The 15,294-nt window shown below is 36.7% G+C and overlaps 1 protein-coding gene across 1 annotated transcript in view; it reads left to right on the top strand.

The window, feature by feature from the left end:
• The window catches only part of ctnnbl1 (catenin, beta like 1), a 54,960-nt gene that overhangs the window by 10,143 nt on the left and 29,523 nt on the right, over positions 1 to 15,294 (top strand). The window contains exons 7-11 of the mRNA XM_017411167.3: positions 1,466 to 1,557; positions 2,737 to 2,809; positions 4,445 to 4,503; positions 4,895 to 5,043; positions 9,407 to 9,588. Coding sequence (XP_017266656.1) covers positions 1,466 to 1,557; positions 2,737 to 2,809; positions 4,445 to 4,503; positions 4,895 to 5,043; positions 9,407 to 9,588 — 555 coding nt within the window. The remainder of the gene's footprint in view (positions 1 to 1,465; positions 1,558 to 2,736; positions 2,810 to 4,444; positions 4,504 to 4,894; positions 5,044 to 9,406; positions 9,589 to 15,294) is intronic.

Below are 15,294 nucleotides of genomic sequence, written 5' to 3'. Positions count from 1 at the left end.
CCAACATAAAGTTCAGCTTTTAACTGTGGGCATGTAAAGGTTTGGCCAAACATGACTAAATAGGTGTTAGTTTTTAAATTCATAGTATATCAATGGTATAGCAGAGAGAATAAGCTAGCAGATGGTTTGAAAAGTCGTGGCCTCCGTATTTAGCCCGACATAAATCAGACTTTTCTGCCTCTCAGCTCTTTTTGTGTTGAATGACTCTGTTGAGATGATTTCTCTTTCTTTGTTGCCAGATTGAGGCCGAGTGTCAGGAGGGCTGTTTAGGTGTGTGTATTTGGCTCTGTGTATTTGACTCGCTGGAGCAACACTTGTGCATCCTCTGAAGTTTTTGTCAATGTGTGTGTGTGTGTGTGTGTGTATGAGAGAGAGGGAGTTATCAAGGGAGCTCTCCAAGCTTGAATAAGCCTTTTGTCTGCCTTGGCTGCTTTCTGTTCTGGGGCTGCTGTCCTCCAGGATGCTGTCTGTCTGTCTGTCTGCTCTGTTTGAATCCCTGATAAAGGACCTTCGTTTTTCTCCCTTAGCTCCTTCTCCTCCTCTGTTTCTGTTTTTCTATCATTTCTTTATCATCTGCCACCCATTTAGCCACATGTTTTGTTTCATTTCAATTTTATTACCTTACCTCACACTTCTTTTTTTTAATAATCTTGGTATTGGTTTACTCACTCATTTGAGGTCCCTCATTTTTGCATCTTTCATCTCTGACTTGTCTTCCCACCCTTTTTCCCTCCCCTCCGCTTTTCTTCTGCCCTCATTTCTGAGTTTTCCTCTCCCCTCTCATTTCATTACCATCTCATAATCTCTCCCTTTTCTCTTCTGCTTCAAACTGCTCTGATAGAGACATAAATTGCAGACATCTTTATAATGATAACTGTAAAACAAAGAAGGAGGTTAAAATCAAACGGTTCTTTTTTTAAGCTTGCTGTGATTGTTTGAAAGGTAATTTTGAGTGATAAAAGGTTTTAACATCCACTTTTGATTAAGAAGAACTATAGTAAAGTATTCTCGTGAAAAACATTGAGTAGAAGTCACGATTTGTTGTGCTTGTCGAAGCACAGAATGGAAAAGATGAAACAAAAAGGCACTAGAGGGCCTGGATTTTATGAGGATTGGTCACCACTGATAGCAAATCTGCTTCATCAGATCATTATTTATTTGGTATGATTCCCGTTTCTATTCTCTAATCTTTGTAACCCCTTTATTCTGTTAACAAAGGTCTTGAGCTCATTCCTGTGAAAATCGGGTGAAGAGTGCAGTTTCTTTATGTACAAGTTCTCAGTCCAGTCCCTCAAACTGTTATAAAACACAGTCACACCATGGCCATTGTTGTCATTATGTTCTTTGACCCAAGCCAATTCAGCACAATCAAACAAATTTTACTCAGGGTTAATTTTGTTAGCTGATCCAGTTTGGGTATTAGTAGGCAGAAGTGTAATTCTTTCACATTGTCTGTCTTGTGCAGCTATTATAGAAAATATGGCCGAGTTTAGGCCCGGCCTGTGCACCGAAGCTGCTCAGCAGGGACTCATGCAGTGGCTGCTCAAGAGAATCAAGGTAAGAACCAGGACTTGGCTGCTATGATTTGTAAAAAATTAGAAATTATACCAATTATGAGATTAGTAACCAGTATTTTTAAAGTCCTAAAGGCACAATAGCCTAATAATAAAATCTCAATAACTTGGGGCTTTTTCAGTACACACATTATATATTTCTGTTCAATGTTTTTTTCAAAATTCACTCTAAGCTGTAAATTTAACCTTGTATTCCATAAAAACAGTGTGGTAATTCACATGTACTAGTCTCTTCATTTTCTTTCTTTTATATCCATACAGAATAAAAACTACATATAAACAGCTGCAGACCTTCCTTTTGTAACAAAAACATCTCAGCAAATGTGAATGTGACATAAAAATATTAAAAAAAACACTTTAAAGCTACTAAATAAATTAAAGTGCACTTTTTATATTTCACTTAAAAAACTGAGGTGACTCCAAAAGTTGATTTGTTGTAAATGTGCGACCGCTGATTATTTCTGAAAGTTTGGTTACAATCGGTCCTGTGGTTAATGAGTTATTTGAATAAAAGACAAACAGGACTGACTCCAACAATTAATGCCAGAGGTCTAAGTGTGTAGGTATGTAGTGTTTAGGTATATGTTGGGAACGATGCTCAGCTACTGTCTCACCAGATTTCAGCTGTAAAACTGGCTGGGTTGAAGCCTGGTTCAAGTTTGCTATGGTCGCCTACTTTTTGGTGGCCATATTAAATGTCATCATGTCTAAAGGTTAATCAGTTGCAGATGTACACCCAGTGATTACCTTGTGAGTGTTTGATTAAAATCTGTTCACTGGTTCATGAGATATTTTGTTAACTCCACAAACAAACACACCGACACTATGAAACATCATCACCTTTAGCCTTGCTGTTTGCTGTAGTTTTGTGTTCTTCTTTTCAAAACACTTCTGATTTTATTTGCTATGAATCCATGTTAGGGACTAAAGTTTTGTGTTTTTTGTCTGTTGGGTTGTTTGGATTAAATAAGGTTATAAATATGTTTAGAAATGTTGTGCACTGTTACACTCTGCATGAGGCAGAATCTGCATGAGCCAAGTTTCTGCTTGAAGTTACAAAATGCACATATTCATGTAGAATACATAGTGGATTTATAATCCTCAAGAGACCAGAGTTTCTCAAGATGAGTGGTAATTGGACTTCGCTCTCCTTCCCTTTCAGGCAAAGATGCCGTTTGATGCTAACAAGCTGTACTGCAGTGAAATCCTGGCCATCTTGCTGCAGAATAACGACAGTAAGTGTGTGTCAGTAGATGTGGGTTCAAATATTCTTCTCTTTCTTTTCTTTGTTCATCTCCTTTGTTAATTTTCTTCCCATCTTGAGTTGTATTCTTTATTCATATCCCCCTATTATGTCCTTTCAGTCTTTCTTCATCTCATCTCTCTGTTGACCACCCTTTTTATTTAACCGTTTTTTCCTCTCCTTCCTCCGTCTTTTTTCTCTAATTTCCTGCTTTATTTTTTTTTGTTTTGATTTCTACTGTCTCTGTGGGTTTATTTGCTGTCATATTCACCCTTTCTCTCCCTCACTGAAAAGCAGTAAAATCAGATAGCCACAGAACTATCAGGCCCTTGGACAGGTTCTCATTAATGCTACAAAACACATTGATATGCAGTTGGAGTCATTTCTCATTTTACACCTATTCCCTACCCTTCACTTGTGCTGCCTCCATTATGAGTCTCCCTTATGCATTCCAAACCCCCCAAAAATAGCTATATCTAAAAAAATATATTTTTCACTAAACAAGTACATATACTGTCACAGATAATATCCCAAGTCTAATATTGTCAGTTGTTTAAGGTAAGAAGGAAGCAAATTACCCAATTATCATAAAAAGTGACACTCCCTGAAGTCCTAATTTGCATGTAATTATTTCTTCTTGCTGTTGGATTCGACATAAAACACAGATTTGAAAGGCAAAATGTGAAACTATATCACCAGCAGAGGTATGTTGCGCAAAAACTGAAGTCTACCTGGAATAACTATAAAATGGTGTATATTTTGTTTGTTTTGACTCTTGATGGTCATCATGTTTTATGCTGATCTCATACCTCTAAATCATGCCCAGCTTGTCCTCAGCTAATATTTCTGTAAACGCTGATTCAGCATTCACATTTACAGTTTCTACCTTACATTTTTGTGATCAAACTATTTCCACATATTTTGTGCTATTTTAAACATTCAATGTTACAACATTAGGTTCAATTGAGAGTGGTGCTCAATGTTGTTGTTGTTTGTAACTTTTGAATTATTTACCTTTGTTTACAAAGTTAAACAGTTTTTTTCTTTCAGTTCCATCAAATATATTGAGTAACTTTGCTGAAGTAGAATTCAGAGAACAATGTTTGACTTCTTATGCTCCTTTCAGCAACCCCTTATTTTGGCTTTCAGCAGCTGTTTTGCATATCTTAGCTTTTAGCAACTATTTTAATAATTTTTACCTTTTAGCTTCAGTTTTGATAATTTTGTTTTTAGTGACCGATTCAATCATTTTATCTTTTAGCTTTGATTTTGTTGATTTTGAAATATGGTTTTGCTAGTTAGCCTAGGCTATATTTTTGCTAATTTTAGTTCTATTCTGCTTGTTTTAACTTTAATAATCCAGTTTCAGCTTCTTTAATGAATTTCATCAAAGCCATTCAGCAGTCAGCATTCACACTATATTTTCAGCAAGAATTTAAATTTCTCTACTTAACTGTTACTTTCAGTGTTTTATTTATTTATTTTTATTTTGTATTACCCTGCAACCTGGAGTCCTCCTTCATTGGTTTCTTTCTGATTTGTCCAGCTGTCTGAATACAGTTTTCCTATTACCATGTTCTTTCAATATGTTGTAGTCTGCTTAACTTTATTTATTTTTTCTTTACAGCTACCAGAGAATTACTTGGTGAAATGGATGGCATTGATGTGTTACTGCAGCAACTCTCTGTAAGATCCAGCTTTTTGTTTTTCTTTGTCCTGCTCACTAACCTTCAAACAGCATCAATACTTTTATTTTTCAGACATGAGTCTGTATGCAAGCATCATACTCAGTTTAATGTTGGGGTAACTTCAGCCCTATTTTCAGCTGTGCAATCAACCTTATCTACTGATGAATTTTTGGCTTAGTGTAAAATATCAATATAATAATTAAAATTGACCAGAAGTCTGTTTTACTAAGCTTTTCCTTTTTTGTTCCATAAGAAGCAAATTTTAAAGTTTGCCAAAAGTTCTTCAAAATACTCTCGTAACTCTTTTAGAAATCCTTACGTAAAAATTAAAAAAATCTACATCTTCGTATTTTTCCTTAGTGCTTCTGCTCTTTCCCTTTTTTCCACAGGTGTTCAAACGTCACAACCCAAATACAGCCGAGGAGCAGGAGATGATGGAAAATCTGTTTGACGCTCTCTGTTCCTGCCTGATGCTGTCCTCCAACCGGGACCGTTTCCTCAAAGGAGAAGGGCTTCAGTTGATGAATCTCATGCTCAGGTAAAGATTTAATCTCCAAGAAATGGCACTTTGTTTAGCTGACTGTCCATCCAGTACTTAGACTGAAATATGACCTCACATTCATGGAGTTAATGGCTTTTCCCAGATTACCTTTCTCCTAATATGTTTTGTTTTAGTGCTTGCTTAAGTGAACAGACAAAACTCACATTGGCTCATTTTTCAGCTTTTAGCATGCCATTGTTTAGTTAAAGATGAGTTGGTTAAGGGATTGTACTTTCACATCGCTGAGAGTCACTCACTCACTGTGTTTTTGTCTCAGACTACAAATTGCACACAAAAATGAAATAAGGCTTGTTTCTCCTGTTAAATAGTCAACTTTCATTCTTCTCCAGTTACCAGTTTTGATGTATGATACTATTTACTGGATTTACTGTGTCTTCTAATACCATCTAGCATGTTACTGAGATCACATTTATTCTCTAATTGTAAAACGTTATTACGGACATAAATAAAGTATAACAGTTGCAGTTCCACTTGTTTATATCTTACAGTTTTAGCAACTTAATCAGCATGCTTGGTGAAGGGTGAAATATTAAAAGAAAGTGGCAAACTGATGATGAAATTTCAAAAGCTGTAACTTCTTTTTGTTATGGAATAAAACAGATCTTCAGGTTTGACAGAAAAAACATCCTCTTCCTCAGGAGACACTGAGAGATAAGAGATCTGAAGAAGAAAACTTGATCATGTTCTGAGCCAAAGCACAAATTGAATCAAAAATTACTTTTTTTTTGTAGCATAATATTGACATAGGAAATATTTTTTATTTATCCAGTACTTCCTCACTTTTCTGCCTAAAATTAAATAATCCATGAATCATGACAAAAGATTGAATTGACTTCACAAGAGACCATTTATTGCAGTACAGGTGGTTTTCAGTCCCCACTAGGGGTTAAAAACTTTTATTGGTGGGTCTTGAGATGATCTCCAGATTCTAATTTATTTGAAAATGACTGGTAATTGTGTATTTTATCATGCCACAAGGAATAACAGTAGTCGTAAAGAGATAAATAAAAAAAACACTTTGTTTATTGAAGCTTTTTGTGCTGTCATTATATTCTTGTTTAATTGGCTTATTAGCCATGTTAGTACACTTCAGTTAGCAGTAGTCTGGGTCACAAGGCTCTGCCACTGTTATTTTGTGGGTCGTAAGCTGGAAAGTTTCAGAATCGTTTATACAAACACTGTCACTGAATCCATTTGTTTATATAAAATGTTTATTTCTATATTTAAAGAATGACCTGTGTGATATACTGGACTACATTGTACATTACAAAGTATTTTTATATGGAGTAACCTGAAACAAAGGAGTAGAAATATTCTAGTGTTTAAAAAAATGTCCTTTAATAAAGAAAATACTCAGTGTTGGGCTGAGTACAGAACTGTCTTGGTACTTTGCTCAGTTCAGAGTTTTATTTATTTGTTTCTTTGGTTCTCCCGTAAGTGTAAATGTACCTGCTCTGCTGCCGTGTGAGGTTGCCAGATTCCTCCAATCAGTCAATAGTTGGTGGAGTGCAGCAGAGCACAAACCTGACCTTAAAGACTCATAAAGACACATCACATGCATTTATGAAACCTTCACAGTTCTGCACCCGAGCACTGATGATCACATCACTGGACACACAGATTTAAGGCTCCAATCAATATCTCATTATTGCAATGCAAAAACCTTTTTCTGGCAAATCATTCTGCAGAGAAAGAATGAAGGAGTCTGAAAAAGAGGACAGGCAAAAAAAAAGCAATATATATTTATATAGTTTCAAAAAAATGTTTTTTTCTACACAGAAACTGCCATTGTGGTGTATAAAAAAACTGTTCAATACATGCAGGTTGTTTGGAACAACAAACAGAGAGATGTCTGCTTCATCAAACACAACAATATTTCTATTTGTTGAAGCAGATACAAGAATAAAAGCAGTTCAAATCTATATCTCAACAATATTTTCACCTGTTCAAATTCTTTCAAAAAAGGCAAAAACTGGAAAACAAAGTGACGCACTACAATTGAAACTTCACTCATAACCGTTTCACACTTGTATCTATATATAAAATTGTAAAAAATATACCAAGATGTTAAAAATTTAATTTGATGTTGAGCTGCCGCATCAAGTCCAACAAGATGATTTATATTCTAGTAGGGGTAGATTTTACCGGGCTGTAACTGTTTGGACTAGTTTGGACAACCATTTTTTGTTGTTGTTGCAGACATCTTGAACCCATCTCAATTTGGTTTCTATAAATTCACTAGAGTTGTATTTTCACACCTGCCTGGAAGCTTTCCTCTGACAGAAAACATCCGAGGACAATGTCCAGATCTAAAAACTACAGCGATGATAAATAATAATCATTAATAACCTGGTTCAAATCTGCCTATTTTCATTCAAAAGCATAATCCAATTAGAGGGGAGGGTACGACATGAGCAGAATTAGGCAACAAAATAATGTACATGGCCTAGAATAGAGTTTTTCAAACTGTGCACATGAAAATAAACTGTTTCATAAATTAGCTGCTCTAAATGCAGCCACACGTTGCTGGTCGTTTAGTTGCAAACACTCAGAATTCAGTGGGACCACAACAAAAACATTTGCCTTATTTTTCCACAATTTTCTGGCAATTTTCGGTCTCCAACAGTTGCAGCCCAGTGAGAGGTTGAAGTTAAACATTCTTGTTTAAAATTATTATTATTGCTGAGCTCCATTTTCTTTTAAACAAGTTTTTGCCACTTTCTGGTAGGATGTCTGAATTCTTAGTCCTGCCTTTAAACGGTATAATATACTCTACACTACTTTAGTGTGGTCTAGAACAACGATTCACAAACTTTTCAGCTTCTGACCCTCAAAGTAGCTATAGCAGAGTATTAAGACTCTGATGATCTTTGCAAATGGTTCTATTAGGCCTAATAAAGAAGACTATTTTTAAAATCTGTTAAAAAATGTAAACTTTTTTTTTGCTTGTAAAAGTTACGATAAGAAATGTTAGCACTTATTTTTTGTGATTTAATTCTGTTTTTGACAGTCACCTCAAAACCCCAGACTTTGCTTTGAGACCCATACCGGGGCCCCGACCCCAACATGGGAACCACTGATCTAGAATTTTGTTTAAACAAAAACGTCTTTGTTGGTATCCAGCAGACATGACCCGCAGTTCACTTTAGCAGGTTAGTACACAACACCAAGACGTTGAGTTACGTTTGCTGTCTGCAGACGGAATTGCCTTCGTTTCCCTTTGGAAAGTATACTGCATATCACTCCCACTTGTCCTCCCCAGCCGTCCATCAAATACAATGTGTCTGTCTGCAGAAGCAGACACAACTGCCTGAAATATGTGTCCCTCCTCTGAGATAAACACTGTCATCTGTCATTGGTGGAAATGAGGGAAATGACACTCAGACAGACAGCTACATTTCCTAACAGAAGGTGGAGGGTAGAGTGGGGAATATAAACACAGTAAGAAAAGGTTGGATTCCCATATCATGACAATTCCTTGAGGAGAAACAGGTGAATATTTGTCGTACAGAACATTTGTTTGTCAGATTATGATATTACCATCATATTGTAGATTAGTAGGCCCTGTATGAGGAAAAGACTGACTAAGAAACATTGTTAAGTGCTTCCTAAAAGCTAAATAATATGGAAAAGTGGCAAACAAGTGTTTACCTTTGATTGTGTAGATCAGGGGGAGGCAACCCTGGTCCTCGAGGGCCACTATCCTGCATGTTTTACTTGTTTCTCTGCTCCAACACAACTAATTTGAACCAATGGGTGATTAACAGGCTTCTGCAGAACATCAAGAGGTCATTTAACCACTGAATCAGGTGTGTTAGAGCAGGGAAACAAGTAAAACATGCAGGATAGTGGCCCTCCAGGACCAGGGTTGCTTACTCCTGGTTTAAATGGTGGTTAAAAAAATCTTTAATTTTCAGCGTAAACTGTTTAAAACTAAATTCCTGACAAAAATAAAGACCCAACAATCAAAAATATATTGTATGTTTTTTCTGTCTTTATTATTTTTAAGCTGCTGAGTAAGAATGTTTTTGAACAGGTGCACAGATTTTCTTCAAGGTTGGCAGGATTGTGATTGGTTCAGTCATTCTTGTTGATAAAAATAAATATAACTTGTTACTATTTTGATTAAAAAAAACAAAAAACAACTCCACTAGAGTTGATTCTTAAGTAGATATGTGAAATTGAGTGTTATTACTACTCCACCAAAGCTTTTAAGATGCATTGCAGTTATCTTAACCACAGTTAAACCTCTCCTGGGTTTATTTTATAAGTGCAGTTCTTGATATACTGTATCTTAATCCTGTTTTTTTTTCCCTCCTTTCTTTTGTCTTCCCTGTAGAGAAAAGAAAATGTCTCGCACCAGTGCTCTGAAGGTCCTGGACCATGCAATGATTGGACCAGAGGGAGCAGATAACTGCCATAAATTTGTGGACATCCTGGGCTTGCGGACCATCTTTCCACTTTTTATGAAAACCCCCAAAAAGATGAAGAAAACTGGCGCTTCAGAGAAAGAACACGAAGGTCAGTCAGTAATTACAGCACAAGGCAAAAGTAATATGATTTTTTTACAAGGGCTGCAGTCAGCTGCAAAGATTTGACCTCTTCAAATGGTGTGACTCACAGGGCAAAACAGTAATGGTTATAAAATCCATCTTCTCTCTATTTTACAATGAAATGAAGTACTGGGTAAAGGTTTCGAGCCGTCTCTAATTTTTTCATACTTTGCTTCCAAGCAGCCAGACATTCTAGTGTTTGTTCGTTTTTCCAATATTGTCTTGGATAATTTGTTTCTGCGCTGTTTGAGGTTTTTTATTTTCCGATGTTGGCTGCTCTTTAAAACAACTTTTAACTCAGTTCTTATGCTTAACTATTTTCAGAGTAATGCTTGTTCATTTAGCTGCTGAAAAATAATAGTTATGTTTTTTGTTTAAATCCTCCAACATATTTAAAACTATGAGTATTTTGCGTAAGTTGTACATATTCTGGATTTTTGTCATAGATTCACTGGTGTCTTGTAATGTTTATAGTCAGTCGACATGTTAAACTATTTAAAATTTGACTGTCAAGTGAGGAATACAAATCTGAAGGAGCAATTGGAGGCACATAAGTTGCCAATTTCAGTCTGAAGAAGCTTAGTTTGCTTTTTTTATGAGGTATAGGAAAGCCTAAGCCTACATTTTAAAATATAAATGTACAGGAATCTGAATGAACTCAATCTTTTATCTTTTTGGGATTTTAATAACATAATTCAACAGTAGAACAAAAAATATGATTTATATTATATTCACCTATTAAAATATTACATGATCTGATCGTTCAGTATTTCACTAATATCTAATTATGAAAAATGACATTGCCACTTACATTTTTCAATTTCCATGATGGCAAAGATAAAAAAAAAAATAGATGTTGGTGTCAAATGATTTAATTGTTATAATTTGTTAAATCAGTTATTTAACAGTACTCATTTAACCAAGTCAAACGGTGAATCAAAATGAAGCCGTTTCTTTTTCTGCCCGTCTTTTTCCACTCTGTGGTCACACCCTGTTTTCTGCAGAAACACTCAGTCCTGCTCTGCTCATGTATCAGTTCGCCGCCTCTTCAGCCTGTCAGTTTACACTATCAATCCAATCTTGATTGATTTTCCTGTCCGTGCTCTCTAACCTCTCTTGTCTCTGAGTGAGAGATGGAAAGAGCAAACAAGAGTCAAAGATAGAAAGACACAAAGAACAGAGACATAGGTCCATGTCATAAACTGGAAAATGGAATCACACAGGGGGGAAAAGCCCAAAAGAAAAACAAAATCCTTTTCCGTCTTTTTGATTATTGTTTGTTGGCTTTCATTCAAAATTTGAAACACCTCCAGTTTCTGTCTGTGTTAATTAAGTTTCATGCGTCCGATGAGGTTTTTCAGCTCAGCAGAGGAGAACAAATTGTCTGCCATTGTGTTCCGCTTATCACCCAGAGACTCAATGAATTAACCTTTGAACCTTTTAAGCAGCTAGAGGAACAGAGTGGAAGATAACCCTTCCTTGCAGTGAAAGCTTCCTGCATTGCTGTCTTGTGTTGAAGCAGCTGGCAAGGCAGGCGCAGTGGGAAAAAACTTGTCCAAATTAATGACAAGTCGGGTATTCAGCACGTCTAGCAAAATATCTCATGAAGCCTTTAGATAGGAATTACTGGATTTACAGAGTCAACTTGATTTCTTGATGACTGCCACAGCTAACCAATCTTTGCAAACACACACAAACTTTGGTAATACCTGAATGCCATTCCCATTACATACTTAATGTGCTAACAGATCACATTATTCATTGCTTCAAGGATTGCTGTTTTTTACCTCAAGTTGGCCACCAATGTTAATCAACATTTAAAAAATTGCTTTAACTCAGTTAATTTAACAGATATAGAACAAAAATTGCGTGTGCTGGTAGCTAAGAGTCATTCCAACATATACTTTAAGTGCTGCAGCTTGCACATCATCTTTGCTTAAAAATTTGATGTTAATAGTCCTGAGACTTAACACATCTTGCAAAATCTTGCATAAGTTAATTTAATGAGTTCAGTCATTCATAATGTTGTTCACAAGGTCATAAGATGATTTTAGTTTACAGTTCTTGCATGAGAGGCAGTGGGCAGTATGCATTCCTTCAAGGAATGCTAGTTCTTAATTTTTTTTTTTTGTTTAAAATCATAGCCTGTGTAGGTTTCCTATAATATTTCCATGTATTTGTCAACCATAGGTGTAACAAGATGTCTGTCCAAATATAAGTAATATTTAGTGAACCATCCCTCTTTGTAGGAGCACTAATTAAAAAAAACATTAATCAAGTGGTTCTTCTGAATAACAATATAACAATGAAGATTAATTAACAATCATATGCTTCAAACAAAACTAATTAGGAAGTAGGGACCTTTATGGCCTTCCCTCTATAGTCCTTTCTCTTTTATATTCATTCACTTAATCCCGACGACTAAACCTCAGTGCGGAGATTGATCCCCATAAAATCCTTTCTGAAACTGACACAGCCCAAATGACCAGAGATTATTTGGACAGATTAACATAGAGAAGGGCATAATTAATAGAGAGGTTGTAAGTGGAAAAAACAAAAAAGGAAAGAAGTGAGGGGAAAAAAATCCAAACAACAAATTACATTTCTCTGTTCGTGAGTATTCTTGTCACAACTCTGCCTCTTGTTTTGGGGTCTCGGTTTATTGGTGTACGTACTTTGTCATTACCACAGAAATGAGATTGTGTGATGGAAATTGGTGCCAGCCGGTTGTAATATTTAGGTGGCTAATGATGCGAGCGAGTGTTAGAGGGAACAGAAGTAAACAACTAATTTACACGGTGCGGCACAATAGTCCTAGTTCCATCTCCCAACTCCGACTCGAAAAAGTGTCTCTTTGTTTGCCCCTTGTGTATGTGTGTGTGTGTGCGTGTGTGATTGAGCACACTAAAGGCAGAGATGCAACAGAGGCCTTTGTGCTTAATATAATTTGAATGCCACACAAATGCCTCCCAGTGTTGCAAGCGCTCATCGTGACCCTTATTTTTCTAATGAATGCACTAAAGTTAGTAATGAGTAAGGCATACAGGCGGAAAGAGACCTGTATTAGAGAAACTGTCATATTTTATGCTTCCGCTGCTTTGTTGAATGCCTTTTATTAAAGCAAATCATGCTTCTCCTATAAATAAACAACAAAAATTATTTGTCTTATTGCAAATTCAAACCATGAGAGGGTTTTTTCTTTCAGCTGTTATGTTTCTTCTGTCATCTCGTCTCCCTTTAACAAAAAACTGTTTTTTAAAGTTTCAATGCATAATTGTATATTTGACTATATATACGATTGCAATAGAGAGACATGATAATCTGAATTTAAAATAAAACCTAAATAACATATTTCAGTTTAATGCAGAGAATCAGATGCATCTTTTAGATAATCTTTCCCTCCCAGCTCTTAGCATCTTTGATACAGATCGAGTTCAGTAACATTTTAGATGCTGCAAATTTTAATGTAATCCTTGCTGATACAGTCGCACTGTGTAATCCTATTATTAGTGTTTTTTTAGAAGCAATATTTGTTGTTGGATCCTTGTGTAAAGATGCATCTAATTACCATTTTGTTCAAGCTTGCTCTTTCCTCCTGTGAGGATTGATCTATTTCATCTCAATAAACTTCAATAAAAGATGCTGTGGCATATTCATATGTTTACTTTCAAAACAATTTATATTCTGCTAAGGAATATAAAGGAAGGCACAGCACTTTTAAGCAATGCTTCCCTCGGTGGTAGGACAAGTTTATTAGCTTGACCTTACTCATGAGTTATTTGTAGTTGGTGCTTTTTTTCCATTAAATGTGCATAATTCGTAAGGCAATCCATTTGTCCTTCCATCCATTTTCTGCTACGTGTCCATGGTCAGGTCGCGAAGGCAACAGGGTTAGGAGGGAAACCGAGAAATCTCTCTCCTCCATGGCTGTCAAGGTGTTTCCAGGCAAGAGAGGATAAATAATCCCTCCATTGAGTTCTGGTCTGCCTCTGGGTTTCCTCCTGGTTGGACATGCCCAGAAAACTGCCAGAGGGAGGCATTCTTATCACATGCCTGAACCTCAGCTGAGTCTCTTTGATGTGGAGGAGCAGCAACTCTACTTCGAGCTCCCCCCTGGGTGATGGAGCTGCTCACCTTCTCTCTGAGGCCGAGTTTGCTGTGTACCCAGAGAAAACCCATGCAAACTCCACACAGAAAGACCCCACTTGAACCCAGAACCTTCTTGCTGTGAGGCAACAGTGCTAACCACTGATCCATTGTGCTGCTTGCATTCCTTTTGATTTACACCTCATGGCCAGAGATAAAGGATGGAACATAGACTGATCAATAAATTGAGAGCTTTGTCTATCAGCCCAGCTCCTTTTTCACCATGACAGACTGGAGCAATGCCCTCGTTAATGCTGATGAGGCCCCAGTCTGTTGATCCATCCCCTACTCCATCCTATCCCTAGAACCATTTTGTGTTGCCAGGAATTGGCATCCCCAGGGCTCTGTCCTCGCCTGCCACCCAGCTTACATAGCACCCAACTTTGATGGCTCTCCCCTTAGGTGGTGAAATATGTTGTTTGTTTTGGGCTGGGACTGAATGAGCTCCAACAGCCAAGGCTCAACCACAAGGTACTCGCTGGTGGTTAGAGTGTAGTCTCGCTTCTTCAGGCAGGAATGCAGACTCTTAACTCCTGAATAACCAGCCTATAATGCTGAGAGGCTGATTGCTCTCCCCAGGGCACAGCATGTTCGGGCCAAATTAGTACCACCTGTCTGCTCCTCTGTCGTTCAGGACTAAACTAGACTTCTTTCAACCATCAATTAAGGAATAAATACAGGCCTCTCTCATGCAATATTTGCATGTTGACTTAGTGCTTTAAATCCCCTACGGCACAGATGAGGCAAACGTGGAATGATTAATGAAGGATAAGTGAATACTAGCATTTAAATATTTACAGTTATGCAAACTTAAAAACAACATTCTGAAAAGATCTGACAGACTTTTTTTTACTCCTGTGAAGTAGTTCAAAGTGATGGAAGGATTTCTTACATATCTTTTGACAAGTGCAAAATCCAATGGCAGTGTGTCACCGGTTGTGAATTTATTAAGTTGTTTATATGCACATTCTTATTTTCAGCACAAAAACAGTCTGGATTGAAACGGCTTAACAAAAATTCTAAAGAAGGATGTGTATTTATCTGTTTGAAGTATATCTGAATTGTATATAAAAGAGGCATGATTCAGGCACAATACATATTTAATGAAAGCCGTCAGGTGCTGTTTGAGTCAGTTGATTCAGGTGGTAATGGTAAACTGTGGCAGCACTGGTTATTGGAGATTGCTGTTGTTTTTCCTTGCAAGTAGGAATGGTAGCTCTAATGTGAGAGCTGTGGTTTAAATGGTGACCTGACTTGCTTCTTTCACTATTGTCATGTGTTGGCAAGCCACACTCCAGTGTTTTACATGTTGATGTTGATGCAGAAAATTTGCATTGACTTGAAAGAGCAACAGCAAAACCATGAGACCTAATTTTTTACTGTAGTTCCAGTTTATGGTTTATGTTTTTTGATACAGAGGTCCACTTACTAATGAAATCAAATCTTTAACAATAAAACTGAGTTCTGATGCTATAAAATTTGTAGTTATGACTGTAATAAGTACCATTACCTCCTTATTCATCTGTGT

Source organism: Kryptolebias marmoratus, linkage group LG8 (assembly GCF_001649575.2).
Source record: "Kryptolebias marmoratus isolate JLee-2015 linkage group LG8, ASM164957v2, whole genome shotgun sequence".
In the NCBI taxonomy this organism is placed as follows: Eukaryota; Metazoa; Chordata; class Actinopteri; order Cyprinodontiformes; family Rivulidae; genus Kryptolebias; species Kryptolebias marmoratus.
The sequence above is the reverse complement of the archived record's forward strand: the minus strand, read 5'-3'. Positions and strand labels throughout refer to the sequence as shown.